Raw genomic sequence first — 19,896 nt, forward strand, 5'->3', positions numbered from 1 at the left:
ACCAAATTGCAAAAATGGCGTATCTGAACCAAAATGGCCAACTTCCTGTTGGGTTTAGGTCTTAGCTTAAGGAGGACTTTTTTCTGGGTTTGGCATGATTTTGTGTATTCAACGTTTCATACATTTCTATGACCTGCAGTTTTGGGACTGCCACAACAGGTGGCTATGTGGAGGCATTGTTCTCCAAACATGCATGACACACCCAAAATACTCAATTTTGTATATTTTCACATTTAATTTTTGGGGCATGTTCAGGCCTCAGAAAAATTTAGGAGAAGTGGCAGAAGAAGAATAAAAAATATTACAGATACAATAGGCCTTAGCACTGGCTTCGGTTCTTAGGCCTAATACACACTTGCATTTCAAGAGGCCTTAGCACTGCCTTAGGTGCTCAGGCGTATTAAGAATAAATGCTGGAGATACAATCAACCTTCGCACTACCTTTGGTGCATGAGCCTATTAAATGCTTGCATTGCAATGGGCCTTTGCACCACTTTCCGTGCTCGGGCCTAATGATAATAAACACTACAGTTACAATAGGCCTTTGCATTGCCTTCGATGCTAGTACCTTATATTGCAACCATACTCTGTTTTTGATGAATTTGAGTCATACCGTGCCACACTGATACCCAGTGCTGTTCTTGTCTCCTCTCCACCCCGTTGGTCAATGCTCCTGGCAGCGTCAACCACATCCTCCACTGTCTGGTATTCACCCAAATTGAACTCATGAACCACTGTGGAACTGTACTGAACAACTCCCACCTGCAAGCAAAACACAACTTAAAATAATATAAAATGATAATGAAGTATGTCCCTCATGTATCAGAAGGTAATGACATCTCAAATGATTTTCTTCTCTGTCAGACTTTGTCCTAAGATTTGGCACATAAATTTCAATCACAAGCCCCTTTCACACTGCAACCCGCTACCTTAGCGGGTCCAAATTGCACCTTCGACCCGCGTCGAGCAATGTGAACGCTTGGCGTGTTAGTGATCCGTGTCGCCTGAAGCCGAGTTCAGGGGGCGTTGCCTAGTGGCAGAGCGTCACACGAAACACTTAAAATGCTGGGCGTGTACAATGACGTAGGCACAAGCCATGCGTCGGAGGTAGGGTTAAATACACCTTGAGGACTCGTTTTTGCAATTGTATATGCAGTTCATGGAGATGTTATTTTACGGGGTGTGGATGGTTACAACGTGGGATGCCGCCGAAGAACATATGCGGAGAATACAAGAGCACTATAGTCCCCGAAATGTGGCGGTAAATAACGTCCTCTGCTCGGAGGCTGAGGAGCTCGCGGACCTCCTTGTCTCCCCAGTTGGTCATATTAAAAAATGTCTCGAACTTGATGTAGGCTAAAACAGAGTAAAACTTGTCCTCACCTGTCGCTGTTGTTCTGAATCAGCTGTCCATTCTGTCTTTTAAACTCCTCACGTCACGCCACGCCCACGTCCGACCCGCGTCGATTGCGTTCACACCAAACTCGGCTCGGCAAAAAGACTAGGGTCCGACGCGGGTCGAAAGGCGAGTCGAGTTGACGCGGCAGCCCGGGTCGGCAGTGTGAACGCAACAGCGGACACGCTAAATTCGTGGATTAAACGCGGGTTATTCGTCAGTGTGAAAGGGGCTACATTGTAATTAATGGTGAATTCATTTTGAGAAAAAACAAACAAAACAATGCTATGTTGTATGCTGGGATGAGAGTGTCATCTTGTGAGGAATGATCACCTATTACATCGAGTGAAGACTAATGTTGCCTGCTTAGATTTGATTTGATTTGGCTAACAGTAAATTCCCTAATCAGTAATTCAACTGCACTGCGATATCTGAACCCTCACAAAATCCCAAGGTAAACAAATTATAATATTGTTATTCCAAATACATTGCGCAATGTAAAGGAAAATTAATTCTTATACAAATTGTATTGAGTGTTACTGTGTATAACCTATAATAACCTCCTGCAAGGATACCACCATGTCCTGTTTTCTCTCAAATCCTGTTTTACAATGGTGGGCTTGTTAGAATAGATAAAGAATTAGACAGCTGCACTTTAAGGAGGATAGTAGGGAAGATGGTACTTGGAGCGGTGTCAGTGTAGCCTTGGCTGTAGTTAGGGGAGGGAAAGTCGATAAGAACGCTGAACGATATCAAAGGAGCGATGACGCAACAATCTGCATTATAACTGAATTGTCTTTGTCTCAGTGGTCAGAGCAGCTCTGTACTCTATACTGTGTTGTTCTCTCTTGCAAGATATTATTAAAAGCATCTTATCTCCTCAGAAAATAACTGACTGTGCCTTACTAAAATTTACACCACAGCAACATGTTCATTTCATGGATTGTATAGGGAATTTTATGAGATGCTGTATTGATAATAAAGATACATTTGAATATTTAAACTCATTAAAAATGTTTAACATTTGGTTATGAAGATTGGAAATGAACAGAGATATGATTTTGGGGGCTAATAGTACAGTAATAATAGTAATACAGTACAGTACTAAAAATACAGTTTGTGCATAGAAACGCTATCGTAAAGTTAAAATATAGGGTGTGTAAATACTATTAAAAAAAAAGACTGCCTCAGAGCAAGCACAATACAATATGGCGTCCTAATATACCAACTCATAATATCATTGAATTCTATATTTGAACTTTGTGGGCCCCCTTTGGTTTTAATGAGAGCTTGAATTATTTTAGGTTGTTTAAAAGATTGTTTAAAAGAAATGACAAAGGTCTCAATCAGATTGAATCTGGACAATGTGCTGGCCAAGTTATTAAGTTGAAATAATTTTTTCTAAGGAGAAGCTTGGCAACTATAGCAAGATTGAAGAGAACAGCTGTAGATGCAGTCAAGGTCAGTTCTGGAATACCTGCAGCCACAACCGAAAATAACCTGTGGGTGGGAAAAAACTGCTCAAACTCCCACAGGAAACAACTCCTGCATTTATGTTAATAAGAAGCTGTCTTTAATCTGCATGCTCCATTCTCGTGAACAAGAATTAAAGCGCTTAAAAGTTTCATCACCCATACACCCTTGATAGAATTCCTTGGGAAACATGATTGTAAGTCCACAAAACACATGTAGACCTGATTGTCAAACTCCCATGACCCTGTCAGTAACTCCGGTCCACTGTTCCACTACCCTTGGACTAAATAAATGGAATTTTACTTTGCAAGTCTTCAGCTCTTTTTTTGAGTCCATCCTGTCTGGTTGTGATCATGTTTTCTTTTGTTAAATACACATATAATAGCCTTTCATAAAACTTGTGCAGGCATATCGTAAACGTTTACATAATAACTTTCATATTTTCACCATAATGTACTGTTGTCTGTGAGAGTACAATGGATGTTTTGAAGATACAGGCTGTTGGTAAGGGAGTCGTTTCTCTCCACAGTCGCCTCAGGCACGCTCAGGCCGGGAGATTGGACCGAAAAACAAAAAGTTTTCAGTGCAATCTGTTGGTTTTCTTAGCTAGGAAATTGTTTTTGAATTGGCTCTATATGAACGAATTGCATTATTTTATGAATTATGATTATTATTAATTAATTGAATTCCAATTGGCTTGAATTGGACTTACTATCTAAGTGCCTTGAGATGACATTTGTTGTATTTGGCGCTATATAAATAAAAATGAATTGAATTGGTATGCCTGCTAGGCATTGCTGCCTGACACACCTCCACCAGTGCCCTCTATGCTAATGTGCTCCCTTGAAACACCTATGGGCAGGAACGGGTCATCAGCTGGGGACCACCAGTCACAGATGTTTCGCTCCTTTAACCCCAGTACATCTCTTTGTGGCGGAGCGATGGCTGGTATCTCTACCTGCCACCCCCTGCTGATGCCCTAGGTGTTCTGCCCCCACCCTCTATCTCTCCTCCTTAGCCATAGCCAGAAGCTGCCCTTCTCTGCCTCCTCCGCCAGTTCCTTAATGGCTTTCTGGCTCCCTGCTCCTGTACAGCCAATGTCTCGAAGCAGGCGAACTATTGAGGAGCCCACGAAGCCCCTACACCCCACCTCAACAGGGCATGTAATGGCTTTCCAGCCAGCCTCCTGACACTCTGCCGCCAAGTCTGCATACTTGGAACGCTTGCGTTCATTGGCAGCCTCCATCCCTTGTTCCCACGGGACAGTGAGTTCCACCATCAGGATGGTCTTGCTTGGAACTGACCACAAGATCAGATCTGGCCGGAGTGATGTTTCCACTATCTCCCTGGGAAACTGGAGCTGTCTCCCCAGATCAACCCTCATGGTCCACTCTCCACCGGGTGAGAGGAGTCTTGGTGTTGCTCTCTGGTGGGTGGGTTTGGGGTTCTCCCCAGCTCTAGCAAAGGGGATGGGCCGTCTCACTGGGGCAGGAGGTTGGCTGTTGGCCTGTTGCCTGCATGCCTCTGCCACCTCTGCCAACTTTTTCAGCACCAGGTCATGCCGCCACCTGTAGCGGCCTTGCGACAACGCCGTCTTGCATCCTGAGAGGATATGCTGGAGGCTTGCGTTGATGGTGTTGCACAGGGGGCAGCTTTCTTCCGCGCCAAACCATAGGTGGAGGTTTCGGGGGCAAGGCAGAGTGTCATAGGTGGACTTGATTATGAAGCTGAGCCTGGCTTGGGGGGTTTTCCACATATCTGCCCATGACATGGGCCTGACTGTGACGCCTTCCCAAGACATCCAGCCTCCCTGCCGGCTTTGGGACACTGCTTTGACGCGTAGCCGATATTGTTCCGTCCTTGCCACTTCTGCCACCGCCATGGCTCTTCTCTGTTCCTTGGAGGCCTTGGACCAGAAGAGGGGGGCGTCCCCTCTCCCCAACCCTGCTCGACCGTCCTGGGCTCTTCCCATGACCTCCTGGTGTTTTAACCTGCTGATGGCCATGTCAACCTCCTCCTGGGCTTTCCACTTCCTCCCTGTTCGTACTTGGGCACCAGCCGCTCTCACTAGCTCGTCAGTGGAACCCCTCAGCTCAAGCACCAGTCGGGCCTTTTGCTGCCTGTATCCCTGGCTGATGGATTGCAATGGCAGTTGCAGCGTGTTCCTCCCGAATAGCCCCACGTCCGACAGGCATCTTGGCAGTCCCAGCCACTTCCTGATGAACACGTTCGCTGACCTGTCCATCTTATCTGCCACTGAGGAGGGGACCTCGCACATTTTCAGTGGCCACATCACCCTTGGGTACAAGATGAATTGGTAAGTCCATACTTTGTACTTGGCAGGGAGCTGGCTCTCGCTGATCCTTGCCAAGCCTTCTGCAAGCTGCTTCCTCACTGCTTCCCCCATCTGCTTGTCGGAGAGGTCTGCCATGTAGGTCCGACCGAAGCTACGGACGGATTGACTAGCCAGCAACGGGATCTGCTCGCCACCTGCGAAGAAGATGGTATGGTCGCTCCTGACCCCTTTCCTAAGGGACAGGCTACGTGACTTTGCGGGTTTGATTTTCATCCTTGCCCAGCCCACGAGCTCATCGATCCTCTTAAGCAGTCTCACTGTGCATGCTGCTGTCTGAAGGATGGTGGTGACATCGTCCATATAGCCTCTCACTGGTGGCAGCCTTTGTCCAGATGGTAGCTTCACCCCTCCCGCCATCTTCCTTGCTCCTATTAGGATGACCTCAAAGGCTGCCACGAACAGGATGGGGGAGATTGAGCATCCCATAGCAATGCCAACTTCCTGTCGTTGCCATCTCGTGGTGAAGTCTGGTGACATCTGGAGGTCTGCGAAATAGCTTGACACCAAGGCGCGAATGCAGACAGGGATATGGAAGAAGTCCAGGGCATACTCGATTAGCTGGTGGGGGACTGACCCATATGCATTGGCAAGGTCTAGCCACACCACATGCAGGTCACTTTTCTCTCTTTTTGCTCGCTGGATCTGCTCCCATATTACTGCGGAGTGTTCCACACACCCTGGGAAGCCTGATACCCCTGCCTTCTGGCAGCTGGTGTCGATGTACCCGTTGTTTGTGAGGTAGCTGGTCAGCCTCCTGGCTAGGATGGCAAAGAAGATCTTGCCCTCGACGTTCAGGAGCGCAATACTCCTAAACTGGCCGATAGTGGTGGAGTTAGCCTTCTCCGGGATGAAGACTGTGGCTGCCCTTTGCCACTCTGTTGGGATGACTTGGTTCTTCCAGGCCATTCTTAAGAGCTTCCATAGGTGTTTCAGGACCCCTGGGCAGTACTTGTACAGCTTATAGGGTATCCCGTTGGGGCCTGGTGCTGAGGCTGCTCTTGCTTTCCGAATAACCTCTGCTGCCTCGCTGAGCTTGGGCAAAGCAGCATCGAAGAGGTGAACCGGAGGAGCTGGGCGAGGAACATACCCTGGTGGTCCTAGCGGGGTTTGTCTTGCTGGGTCGCTGTAGAGCTCCTTGAGGTAGTTCTCCAGCTCTGACGGACTGATCTCCAGCTTCCCACTCCTCTTCTCCTCAAGCAGCCATCTTGCATGCTGGTAGGGGCGCCTTCTGCGCCTGCGAATGCGCTCTGCCCTGCGTAGGCTGGCGATGCTCTTTTTCACCTCCTCCCACAGTGGCTTCAGGCCCTCCTTCTCCTCTGGCCTTGCCTTGCTCCACTGCTTTCGAAGGTGATGCCGCCTCTTCACCAGTGCCTCGATCTCCCTCTCCCTCCTCCCTTTCTGCTTTGGGCCGGTGCTCCGCTTGGCTGCCAGTGTCCCAAACCTGCCTTTGCATTCCTCATACAGTATGTCCCCAATGTTGTTCAGTTTGGTCTCCACCTGTCCATGCAATGAGTATTCCAGGATGATGCTGAGGTCCTTGTCCAGCTGCTGCCAAACTGCGGTCTCGTTCGCTTTTGGCCATTTGACCGGTGGCCTCCTCCCTGGTTCTTTCCTTTCTGTCCTCGGTCCTGGTTCTTGGGTGTCTGGATGTAACGGTGTTCCAGGGTCTGTTGGTGTTCGAGGGGTGTTGTCGGCGCCACCTTCAGATGCCTCAGGGTCCGCCACGGTCCCTCCTTCCCTTGTCACCTGCCTTCCCTCGTGCCTGCAACGTTGGATCCCTCAGCTCTGTGGTTTGCCACCTGGCTCTGGGTTCCTTTTGTCTGACCTGCAGCTGCAGCGCAATGTTGCTTTCGGGCTCCCTCCTCACACTTTCTCCTTCCCTGGTGGATCCTTAGCCCTCTGAAGGTGGTCACCTTTTCCCATCCACACCTGCATCTTCTCATAATCCTACGATCGTTGCCTGTGTCCGTTCCGGTCGTTACCAAAGAATCTGTCCGGTTTGGCCCTTCTTCCACCCCGCCTCTCGGAGGGCCTTCAGGTTGTTTTCCTTTATTTGTCTTCGTAGTTGCTTGGGGTGTCCCTTGAGACTGGTGGGTAGGTAACTAGCCTGCCACCCCCAGCTGCAGACTTTCCTGCGGTCATCCAGTCTTTCCTGGCTGTCCTCCAGTCTTTCCTGGATGCCAACTGCCCTTTGTAATTTCATGTGTATTTCAGTTTATCAGACTCATATGATAAATCTTAAGCTAAATTGACAAAAGTAGATATTTTGTTTACAAATAGTTTAGTTAAATTCATGTGCTTCTGTGTAGAATGTTAAACTGTGTGATGTTTTGTTATATGAAACTATGTTATATGAATAGCAATGACAATGGATCCGCAAAATATATTGATTTAACATGAAAGAAGCAGATGTATTGCATAGCTGATTATTAGCCTAGCTAAAGCACAATGTGAGATAAAGAAAAGTTTTAATCATAAATCATTTTCATGATAGTTATGTGTTATGAAAGTAACTATGTAAACAACTTTAGTTGTATTAATAACAATGTAATATTCACAAATATGAGGCAGCTTTAGTAGAATTACATGGATGTATTTACTCCATTTTAAGGAGTCATCAGCCATAGTTCAGGGATAGTGCCCTCAAATGAATCCCTTTGGTGTGGGTGGGACTTGGACTCCGCAAGTAATATCACTAACCACTACTGCACAGACTCTGGCTCCAAAATTAATTTTTGGTGGCACCTGTTCTGTTGATATTATGGTTCCAAAATTGCACAGTGGAAGGAAGTGTAGTTGTATCCTCCATTTTTTTTTTCTTACAGTCTCTTGAGAAGATGCATTATCATTCTAAAAAATGAATTGAATAACTAACCTGTGTCTGACCTGGGCCAATGTAGAACTTTTGCAAGATGTTGATGAGGAAGTCTTGAACCTCGTACCATGGATAAATCGAGTTTGAGCCATCCAGAACAATAACAATGTCCATGAATGTCTCACATCCTACAAGGTTGAAAACAAACGAAAAAAAAAAAGTTAAATGCAAGACAATTTGGATGGCTGATGGATGTGTGGATTTGTGGATGAGTAGTGATTACTCTGTCGGGCGGGTGCGATAGTGCTGGTGAGTCTGAAATTTCGGCTGGCTTTGGCACATATTCCTGTGCTGTACAGAGAACTTCCACATTCATGAGACCAGAGAGGACCACAGGTCTGAGGACACAAAGAGAAATAGAGTAAAAAAAAGAGAAATATAACCTTGATAATACAAAAATACATGTGAAAACAAAGCACAACAAGTAGATTTGTAGATACAATTGTTGTTGGGAGTTTTGTTGTCATTTAATGTACTACTACTACTTTAAAGTACTACAGAGTCAATTAGAATACTTTTCTTTTCCAACTATCAAAGGATAGCCATAGTATCAGGTTTCGTTTGTGTTTGATTGCCATTCTTTGTGACACAATGATTGTTGGATGAACAACGATGGTTTAGCACAGTCTTTCTTTTTAAAAATGTTTACAGTTACAGTTCTTAGGTATAGTTCCTGCTTCTGAAGAGTGCAGACGTGTCTCTGCTTCCTCCTGCTGCTTGCTGCTTTATTCGTTTTTAAATCATTCTACTTCTTTCCACAAATCTTGGATATAATTTTATTCTTTTATTATTTTTCTTTTAATTGTATATTTGTAAACGGTATTAGCCCTCCTGTTTACAAAGAGAATCGGACAGAACAATGTCTCCTAACCCTGCAGTATCAGTGAGCTGCACACAGTGTGAGCTACTCTTTGCGAAGGTAGCACAGCTCGAGAAGAGGATTGAAACGCTGTAAGACATTGGTAACGACGAGGAATTTATTGACTCTATTATAGCTCCTGTGCAGGCTGTGGAGTCTTCATGTGCCAAAGGACTAACTCAGATCTTTCTACACGGGATCACAGCTGATGTGGAATCTCACACTGCAGCCCTGGCTGACACACTTCCCTGGATGTGTCCAAATGACTCTGGAATATCTGAAGCTCCCAAACAGGACAGTCCGACTGATATCTCCCACTGGGACAGTGTTGGTGCCAAACCAAAGTCATCAACCCCAGCCAGGATCTGGTCTCATGTTGTCCGTCGCAGAGGTAAACCCAGCACCAAACCTAAACCTCCAGCACTCACTCCGCCACCTGAAGTTCCATTGCATAATAGATATGATCCGTTGACTCAAAATAGAGTGTGTGATGATGAATGTAACCCAAACATGAAGACAAACAAGAGAAATGGCCCCAAACCTCAGCCAAGGGCTAACCAGATCATCAGGAGAAGCCCAAATCCCACAACCAAGGTGAGGACTACAGAAGCGATCGACACCTCCACACAAAAAGGAATAGACACCATTCTGATCGGGGACTCTATAATACATTATGTCAGAATGGCAAAGATGGAAAATATAACTTTTTCTGATACATCAGTCAGGGAACTGATAGATATTTTGCTGGCCATTCTGTCTACTCATCCAGATGGCACGAGGATCATTGTCCACACAGGGTCTTCTGATATTCTGAGAAGGAAGACTGGCTCTGAGATCCTGAAGAAAGACTTTTCTCTGCTGTTTGAGAGACTGTGTCACTATGGAGCACACCGTGAGTTCATTGATAACTTTAATATTTTTTGGAACTGTAAGGAACGTTTCAGACCTGATGGCGTGCATCCGAATCGAGCTGGATGCAGATTACTTGGTGCACATTTACGTCATGCTGTTGGGACGGCAAACCCAAACATGACTGTACAGATTAGACTGAAGGAACTGAAGGACACAGCAGCGAGGCAAACAACCCCCAGCCCTCCCCCCTCACAAGACCCTTTACTCCACATCACCAAAGGTCTCAAAAGGATGTCTCTATCCCAGCCAGGACTCCAGCGACCACCATCTACCAAGAAACGCAGGGCACCCCCTCCTCCTCCTCTTACATCATCTGTCCTGGCAGAGCAGGACACAAGGGGATGTGCAGGATGTTCAAGGAGCAGCACAACACCCAGAGTTCAAAACTCACGACTGATTTTAACCATTTTATCTTGACCGGGGATTTTAACATTCACATAGATAATATGACGGATGGTAATGCCAAAGAATTTTCTTCTGTGCTGGACATGTTTGGTTTGTGGCAACATGTAACAGAACCTACCCACCTTCGAGGTCACATTCTGGACCTGCTCATTTCTAAAGGTGTTGATATTTCTTCTGTTGTGGTTATTGAACAAGAGAAAACAAGTGCTCAGTTTAGGGAGGCCATAGCTATGTTACCAACAATGAGCGCAGAGTCGGTTGAAGGAATGCTGGATCATTTCAACTTAAAAATTTTGAATGTAATGGAAGCTGTTGCACCGATAAGAATCAAGAGCACCTTGATCAAACAGAAATCCCCATGGAGAAACACCACTACAGTCAAAAACCTGAAAAGAGAATGCAGGAGAGCTGAACGTAAGTGGAGGAAAACAAAGCTTCAGATTCACTATGAGCTGTACAAACAAAGCCTGCATAGTTATAACAATGAGCTGTGCAAGGCCAGACAGCTGCATTTATCTGAAATGATTAATAAGAATGTCAACAATTCTCCAACTCTGTTTGCTATGGTTGAAAAACTCACAAATCCTCCTAAACAGTCAAACCCAGACCTCCTCCCACAGAGAAATGCAACGAATTTGCCAACTTTTTTAGCCAAAAAAATCAAAACAATTCACAAACATTCATGCAACACAGACAAACAAGAAAACTAATCTGTGTCTAAAACCTAGAAATAACTCTGATGTTATGTCACAATTTAATATTGTTGATTTAAAAATCCTAGAGGAAACAGTTCGGCAGCTGAAATCAACAACTTGTTCTCTGGACATAATACCATCCGACTTTTTAAAAACTGTTTTTACCTCAGTAGAAAGTGATCTCCTACGAATAGTTAACAGCTCACTGGCATCAGGCATTTTTCCCAAGTCACTAAAGACAGCTGCCATTAAGCCACTCCTAAAGAAGAGAACTCTAGATGCCTCTATGATGAACAACTACAGACCTGTCTCTAATCTCTCTTTTATATCTAAGATTATTGAGAAAGTTGTATTTAACCAGCTCAACGACTTTCTGAATGAAAGTGGAAGTCTTGATAACTTTCAATCAGGCTTCAGACGTCATCACAGCACTGAAACAGCTCTGGTCAAAATGTTAAACCACATTAGGTTGAATACTGATTCTGGTAATGTTTCAGTCCTGGTTCTGTTGGACCTCAGCGCTGCGTTTGATACTGTAGATCACAGAATCCTGTTGCACAGTCTGGAAAACTGGGTTGGACTTTCTGGAGCGGTCCTTAACTGGTTAAGGTCCTACTTAGAAGGCCGGAGTTATTTTGTTACAATTGGCAGCTATGAATCTGAGCGAGTGGCCATGACTTGTGGAGTCCCCCAGGGGTCAATTCTTGGACCTCTTCTGTTTAACTTGTATATGCTCCCTTTGGGTCAGATATTGCAGAACTTTAACATCAATTATCACAGTTATGCAGACGATACACAACTTTATGTGTCTGTCACCGGACGACTGCAGCCCAGCAGACATGCTGTGTCAGTGTCTGGAGGAAGTAAACACCTGGATGAGAGAGAATTTTCTACAATTAAATGAAGACAAAACTGAGATCATTCTGTTTGGTAGCAAAGAGAAGAGGGTCAGCGTTGGTAAATATCTTGACACTCGGGACCTTACAATCACTGACCAAGTTGGTAACCTCGGAGTGTTGATAGACTCAGATCTGACTTTCAGCAGCCACATCAAAGCTGTCACCAAGGCAGCTTTTTACCATCTCAGAAACATCAACAGAATTAAAGGTTTCCTCTCTCAAACAGACCAGGAGAAACTCATCCATGCATTCATCTCCAGCAGACTCCATTACTGTAATGCTCTTTTAACTGGACTTCCCAAAAAGAGCATTAAACATCTGCAGCTCATCCAGAACGCTGCTGCTGGAGTTTTAACCCGGACTAAGAGATCTGAACACATCACAGCAGCTTTAAAATCTTTACTCTGGCTTCCAGTCAGTCACAGAATAGATTTTAAAAGCCTGCTGATGGTTTACAAATCCCAGAACGGTTTAGGCCCAAAATACATCTGTGATATGTTCAGAGAATATAAAGCCAGCAGAGCTCTTAGATCCAAGGACTCAGGTCAGCTGGTCCAGTCCAGAGTCCAGACTAAACATGGAGAAGCAGCATTTAGCTGTTATGCTGCAAACAAGTGGAACAAACTGCCAGTGGAGATTAAACTTTCACCAAATGTAGACATTTTTAAATCCAGGTTAAAAACATTTCTGTTCTCATGTGTCTATGCATGAAATCTGCACGATATCTTTGAACTTATCTCGGCTGTTGCTTGTTTTTAATCATTTTAATTATTTTATTTGTTTCTCTTTATATTCTTTTATGTATTTTTAATGCTTTTTCCACTCCCTGCTGCAATGCTTTTATTTTATGTGAAGCACCTTGAATTGTTTTGAACATAAAATGTGCTTAACAAATAAATTTGACTTCTTTCTGCAATCAATCAGTCAATTATGTGCATGACATGTATTGTGCATGTATAATGAAATGCCACATAGTGGCTGGGTGTATGTTCACATCGCTGACATTTCAGTTTCGGCACTGCTGCAGCACAGCTGCTTCCTGCACAATATTTTGCCATTGGTAAGGACCGTGAATGCAGATAGCTTTTTTAACTCTGTAGCTGATATGATATGATGAAAAGTGTAGACCAGAGAATTGACAGATTGTTACCAGATAACATTAGTGACACTTTAACCCCAGTTCACTGAGAGAGACAGAAGCAAAGAAAAATTACATTTTTGTTCTATTAATATACTGACAATATCCACACTGTGTTTCTGCTTTAGTATTACGGGGCTACACAAATAGCAACAAAAAATCCTTATTGAGCAACATGCAACTGAAGAGACAAGAAAAGAAATTCATAATCATAACATGAACCTAACAAAGTATCTTTCATGTCTAAATAATGTACAAAGTAGGATATCAAAGATCTATTGTTGCTGATACATCAAACTGTTGAGCAACAAATGTTTAGGCTGTGTAGTTTTGCTGAAAATGGATTCACTTAAGCTTACTTGACATAAAAAAAATGCAGATATGCATGTCAAGCATGCAGTGTAGCTGGTGTGAAACTATACATGCTGTGCAAATGGTGTGAAATAGGCCCTCTGGCTTCACTATCACATCGCTTCTCTTTACCTATGCTGTCAAATGCAACTACTCTCAATTTAGTCGTGACAGGCGTGGCTGTAGCTCAGGAGGAAGAGCAGTTATTTGCCCATCAGAAGATCAGCATCCCTGGACCACATTTGGAAGCGTCCTTAGGCAAGACACTGAATCTTATCTACCTCACATGTGTCCGTCTGTGTTTAAATCTGCGATAGAAAAAAAAGCACTGTGTACTCTGCACTGTGTAACATTGGGCCTCATGCAACAATCGTTGGCACGAACAGATTTGTTCTTAAGTCGTGCGTACGAGTGATTTAAAAGAATTTGTGCATTCACCAATTTTTTCGTATTTTACGTTTTCTTTCAGGTACGAACAGAATTTACGAGTGATCCAGACCTGTCGTAGGAGTTTTCTAAAGGAGTCCGCTGTTATTCCAATCAAGTTTGGTTGACTGATGGATTGTATATTTAATTACTTTGAAGCAATCATAAATAAATATATACATTATACCCCATAATGATGCTGACATTATTCTGTTTGACTTAAATTATGCACTAATTGAAGGTTAATTTGACTCTGTATATAACAAGGTCAATGGGAAGCGTAACCAGCGGCTGACTTGTTACTTTTGGATGCTGTGTGTGGAGACAGATGAACGGCTGACATCGCAATTTTGATTGCCAAGGACTGTGCTACTGCAAATATGCAGCTTGCTAGAGCCACAACTCCAGAGAGAAACAAACAAACAAACAAAAGTTGTTCTTTTTGCGCCTTGATGCCATTCTCATTACTCACCACTCAACACTTCCTGGCACAGGAGAGAGGAAGCACAGGGATTATTTTGGACGTGCAGTATGCAAATATACTATCCTCGTGCACGTGCACTTAAATACGCACGGGTGGCATTCATCATTTACATCATCAGTTAAGAACCTATGGCCTGCTTGTGCTATTCCTGATGGGGGGGGGCATTGCTTCTCCCCGCTGCTCGTGGCCTCACCCACCTGTGGGCACGTCTTGACTCACGGGGCGCTTGCCCAGGGGCACTGGGGCAGGCGCTGGCCCACTGCGGTTGGCTGTCTGGGGCGCCTGGCCCTCTCGGGTGTTGGGCGGGGCCCCTGCCGGGGGGTTTTGGTGGCGCTCGGGCTCGCGGGGGCCGGTTCCGGCGCGCGGCCCATGTCTGGGTGGCGGGGCTGGTAGGCTGCCGCCTCTGGTCGCCGGGGGGGGGCTCTGCCCGATGCTTGTGGGGGCTCTGTCCGGGAGCTTCCTCTGCTGTCTTCTGGGGGGATGCGTGGTTGTCCCTATGGTGGGCTTCCCGGGTTCTGTGCTCCTTGGGGGCTGTTGGTGGCCTGGGTCTGGGGGCCCTCTCGGCCTGCTTCTGATTGCTGGGGGGGGGGGGGGGGGGGGGGTTGTGACACTATACACTGATATTTAAGCATGGTTATTATGTGGGACCATCTATGTGTATTGCATGTTCATGCACACACACACGCACACACACACACACACACACACACACTCACACTCACACTGTCACACACACACATTCATTAGCCCAGTAGCATGCTCACAATAGACACGTCTGCTTCTGAAGAGTGCAGACGTGTCTCTGCTTCCTCCTGCTGCTTGCTGCTTTATTCGCTTTTAAATCATTCTACTTCTTTCCACAAGTCTTGGATATAATTTTATTCTTTTATTCTTTTTCTTTTAATTGTATATTTGTAAACGGTATTAGCCCTCCTGTTTACAAAGAGAATCGGACAGAACAGTGTCTCCTAACCCTGCAGTATCAGTGAGCTGCACACAGTGTGAGCTACTCTTTGCGAAGGTAGCACAGCTCGAGAAGAGGATTGAAACGCTGCAAGACATTCGTAACGACGAGGAATTTATTGACTCTATTATAGCTCCTGCGCAGGCTGTGGAGTCTTCATGTGCCAAAGGACTAACTCAGATCTTTCTACATGGGATCACAGCTGATGTGGAATCTCACACTGCAGACCTGGCTGACACACTTCCCTGGATCTGTCCAAATGACACTGGAATATCTGGTGAAACTTCCAAACCGGACGGTCCGACTGACATCTCCCACTGGAACAGTGTTGGTGCCAAACCCAAATCATCAACCCCAGCCAGGATCTGGTCTCATGTTGTCCGTCGCAGAGGTAAATCCAGCATGAAACCTAAACCTCCAGCACTCACTCCGCCACCTGAAGTTCTATTGCATAATAGATACGATCCGTTGACTCAAAATAGAGTGTGTGATGATGAATGTAACCCAAACATGAAGACAAACAAAAGAAATGGCCCCAAACCTCAGCCTAGGGCTAACCAGATCATCAGGAGAAGCCCCAATCCCACAACCAAGGTGAGGACTACAGAAGCGATCGACACCTCCACACAGAAAGGAATAGACACCATTCTGATCGGGGACTCTATAACACAGCATGTCAGAATGGCAAAGACGGAAAATATAACTTTTTCTGATACATCAGTCAGGGAACTGATAGATATTTTGCCGACCATTCTGTCTACTCATCCAGATGGCACGAGGATCATTGTCCACACAGGGTCTTTTGATATTCTGAGAAGGAAGACTGGCTCTGAGATCCTGAAGAAGGATTTTTCTCTGCTGTTGGAGAGACTGTGTCACTATGGAGCACATAGGGTCTCCATTTCTGGCCCCATTCCTACTGTGGGTAAAGGAATTGAACTTTTCAGCAGACTTCTTGGCCTGAACACATGGTTGTCAAATACATGCATCGCCCATGGGATTAAGTTCATTGATAACTCTAATATCTTTTGGAACTGTAAGGAGCGTTTCAGACCTGATGGCGTGCATCCCAATCGAACTGGATGCAGATTACTTGGTGCACATTTACGTCATGCTGTTGGGACGGCAAACCCAAACATGACTGTACAGATTAGACTGAAGGACACAGCAGCGAGGCAAACAACCCCCAGCCCTCCCCCCTCACCAGACCCTTTACTCCACATCACCCAAGGTCTCAAAAGGATGTCTCTATCCCAGCCAGGACTCCAGCGACCACCATCTACCAAGAAACGCAGGGCACCCCCTCCTCCTCCTCTTACATCATCTGTCCTGGCAGAGCAGGACACAAGGGGATGTGCAGGATGTTCAAGGAGCAGCACAACATCCAGAGTTCAAAACAAAGATAGCACTGTTCAAACCAAAGATACCATGCCATGATGTGTTCAGGGTCCCTGCTATAGTAGTCCTACTTCTGACAGCTGTTCTGAGAACAAGCTGGGGCCCAATAGGATTCCTGTATTAGTTAGTAAAAGAAGGAATCGAAAACAGTCAGCCTGCTGGGTGAATCTATCTAATCTGTTAACAGTACCACGTACAACTCAGAATACAACAGAGACCAGTGTAAACTCCACAAAGCTAGCCTTACTTAATATTAGATCTCTGTCCAATAAGTCACTGTTAGTTAATGACTTCATAATTTCACACAATTTAGATTTTCTTTTTCTGACAGAAACATGGTTAACAGAGAGCACAAGTGCTACTGTTCTTAATGAAGCAGCTCCCCCAAACTTTAGTTTTATGGATAAATGCCGAAATGGGAGGAAAGGTGGGGGGGAGGCTGCCTTATTTAAAGATACATTCCAGTGTAAAGATATCTCATTTGGGGAATTCACTTCTTTTGAATATCTGAGTTTTATTTTAAACTGCGCAGATGTTACTAATCGACAACTGGTCTTAGCTTTGATGTTCGTCCGAAGCTAAGAGGAATGCTTGTTTGGTCAGGAACAGAGAAACAATATTGCCATAAACCGGTGATACCTGAGGCTATTGTCACACCCATGGACTCTCATTTTTAGTTTCATGTTTTAGGTTATGTTTTTGTGTTCAGTCCATGTTTAGTTTTTAGTCATGTCTTAGTTTCCCTGCACTCTGTTTTTTAGTTCACTCACTTCACCTGTGTTTTTTCCCTCAGCTGCACTCACTCTCCAATCACTCTCACTCCCTATTTAGTTTCCAGTCTCCCCTCTTAAGCTGGGCATACACTGTGCGATTTTTGGCCCGATGTCGACAAGATTTTCACTCGTGCGACTATTTTGGAGATGGGGCCGAGTTTTGGCTCAATCGTGCGTCTCGCATCGTGTAGTATACATGGGGTAACGACAAACGATTAAGCCCTCCCGACCACCTCCCGATCGATCGGATGAAAATCAAACTTGTTTGAAATCCTGGTCGCCCCTCGTGAGGCTCTCGCACAGTTGAAGCAGTTGCACGAGCCGATTGACCTCATCCTGTCACACTACGCATGCGCAAACATAGGTACGGAAGAAAAAATTGTCAACAGAAGAAGAAGAAGACAACAGAACAGCATGGCAGCGACCGGCGACCGAGTCCGACGTGTCGTGCAGTGTGAGCAGCCAGATCGCATCAGACCATCGGGTCGTACAGTGTGAGAACAGGAATCGTGAGCTGTGACGTTTTAACCCTTGCGATTCACTCGTACAGTATGAGCAGCAGCTGAATACCGCGATTGAAAAAATCGCACAGTGTATGCCCAGCTTTAGTTTGCCGGATCTTTGTTTGCCATCCATGCATGACTCCCGCTTACTCCATGTTCCTTGATTTCATGAAGCTAAGTATTTATTTATTCCATGCCATGAAAGTCTTTTGTTTATTTTTCCCAGTTATGTTTTTTGAATCCGGCTCAGCCGCGCTTTTGGTTTGAACTTTGTTTTGTTTGTCAAATAAATTCAGTTTTCCTTTAAAGTCCTCCATCCTCACCCAACCTGACAGCTATCTCTTCTTTTTAATGTTGGTTTTTCCCTGGTTTACAATGTTGGCAGTCTCACAACCATTCCCACCTTGACTCCTGTGACCAAAACATGTTGATCAAGCAGGTCAATTTCAAGCAGGTCAACGACTCACAGGTAAAAAAAATGACCTAAAATACCCACAGGATGGGTGGTTGGATCAATGACACACGTAACCTGAACAACTCTCAGGGTGTAATTGCAGCTTAGTACCCTTAAAAAACTCCCTCAAAAGTCCATAACCATATCACTAAAGTATAAAATTTACTGCCTGAGTGCATACACAGGAATTTCTCTACTCTGCAAATGAGCTGCAAAGCCTTTGTTATTTACTCATTGGTTGAAAAACATCCAAATTATTTGGCTTAGGATGAAGATCATTATTGGGCACAACCAGGCATTAAAAAGCACCACCCGGCTTTTCTATTCACTTTTTAATTCTATCGCATCTGTCAGCAACATGAACTCCACCAAAATCGGCATTTAGATCCCAGGGATCCTGTCCTACTTTTATTTAGGACCTTGGTTTGCAAAGATGCTTCATGACAGTTTTATTGCTAAAATCTTTTTAATAATTAACCTCATTAATAAATTATTCCTTATTCCTTGCCTTCAAAGAAACACTCTTTTTTTCTACTACATTTACAAAAATTATGATAAAATAAGTGAATAAATGGAGCTCAGTTTGTTTCCATTCAAAGACTAACTAACCTAGTTTTTTTGTGTATATAGATTCTGTAGATTTGCAACTCACCAAAAAGCTGTTATCCTTAGGATTGGAGGTCAGCGTCATTCCGAGTCTCATATTGTCTTTCCTTTCTGACACATTGTCCAGAGAAAGTTCCCCTGATCAAAATAAAAACATGTTTTATCAGTGATTGTTAAAGACTCCACATTCAGGCTACATTCTTGTACGGCCTCAGCATTGCATTTTACAATTCCACACAAGATTTTTATGTAGAAAAGTAATGGACATTATGCTGCTGTTCGCTGGGATAAGAAAACTAAGCTTTACAATGCAATAACTCAAAAATAAACAATTGGATGTTCACACATTCAGTACATTTTATACAGTATATTATTCAGTACACTACATTCAGAAATGCAGAGAAGTAATTAGTAGTTATTTTAGAAGTAGTTATTTTTCATATTCATTCTTCAACTTGTATATGGACTTATTTGAAGACAAGTTTGTTTCTTCTACTCATGGCTTCAAGGAGAATATCTTCTTATGGAAGAGGTTTTTTTTTTTTATAGTGAATTTCTTTTCCTAAAAGTTATTTTTTATTCCCACACACTTTGAGATAAAATTACTGTTGCATTTTGAAGTTTTGTTAATTTTATTATTGCTTTCTTTATCTGATAACCAATGCATGTATTACTATGGTTTGGGCTTGAATGGAATACCAGTGCCTTAGTTTTAGCTTAAGGCCAGAGGAGGTCCTGAATAATTGAACTGAAGTGAACTGAATTTAATTAAATTGAATAATTAATTCATCACTAAAAATGTTGTACATATTTGACTCTGTAATTACTGTGTAAGTTAGGAGATGTGCTGTTAGTCAGCTGCCAACACTACAACTACACCCTCTGACCTGTGAAGAAAACTTCCCTTCCACAAATTGAGGGAGAATGAA

General features: G+C 44.3%; 1 protein-coding gene across 1 annotated transcript in view; it reads right to left on the bottom strand.

The window, feature by feature from the left end:
* Positions 1-19,896, bottom strand: part of itga11b (integrin, alpha 11b) — a 259,808-nt gene that overhangs the window by 129,431 nt on the left and 110,481 nt on the right. Inside the window, exons 4-7 of the mRNA XM_075469220.1 lie at positions 19,014-19,105; positions 8,324-8,438; positions 8,101-8,228; positions 614-762 (exon numbers count right to left, since the gene is read on the bottom strand). Of these exons, the coding sequence (XP_075325335.1) occupies positions 614-762; positions 8,101-8,228; positions 8,324-8,438; positions 19,014-19,105 (484 nt within the window). The remainder of the gene's footprint in view (positions 1-613; positions 763-8,100; positions 8,229-8,323; positions 8,439-19,013; positions 19,106-19,896) is intronic.

Source organism: Odontesthes bonariensis, chromosome 7 (genome assembly GCF_027942865.1).
Source record: "Odontesthes bonariensis isolate fOdoBon6 chromosome 7, fOdoBon6.hap1, whole genome shotgun sequence".
Classification (NCBI taxonomy): domain Eukaryota; kingdom Metazoa; phylum Chordata; class Actinopteri; order Atheriniformes; family Atherinopsidae; genus Odontesthes; species Odontesthes bonariensis.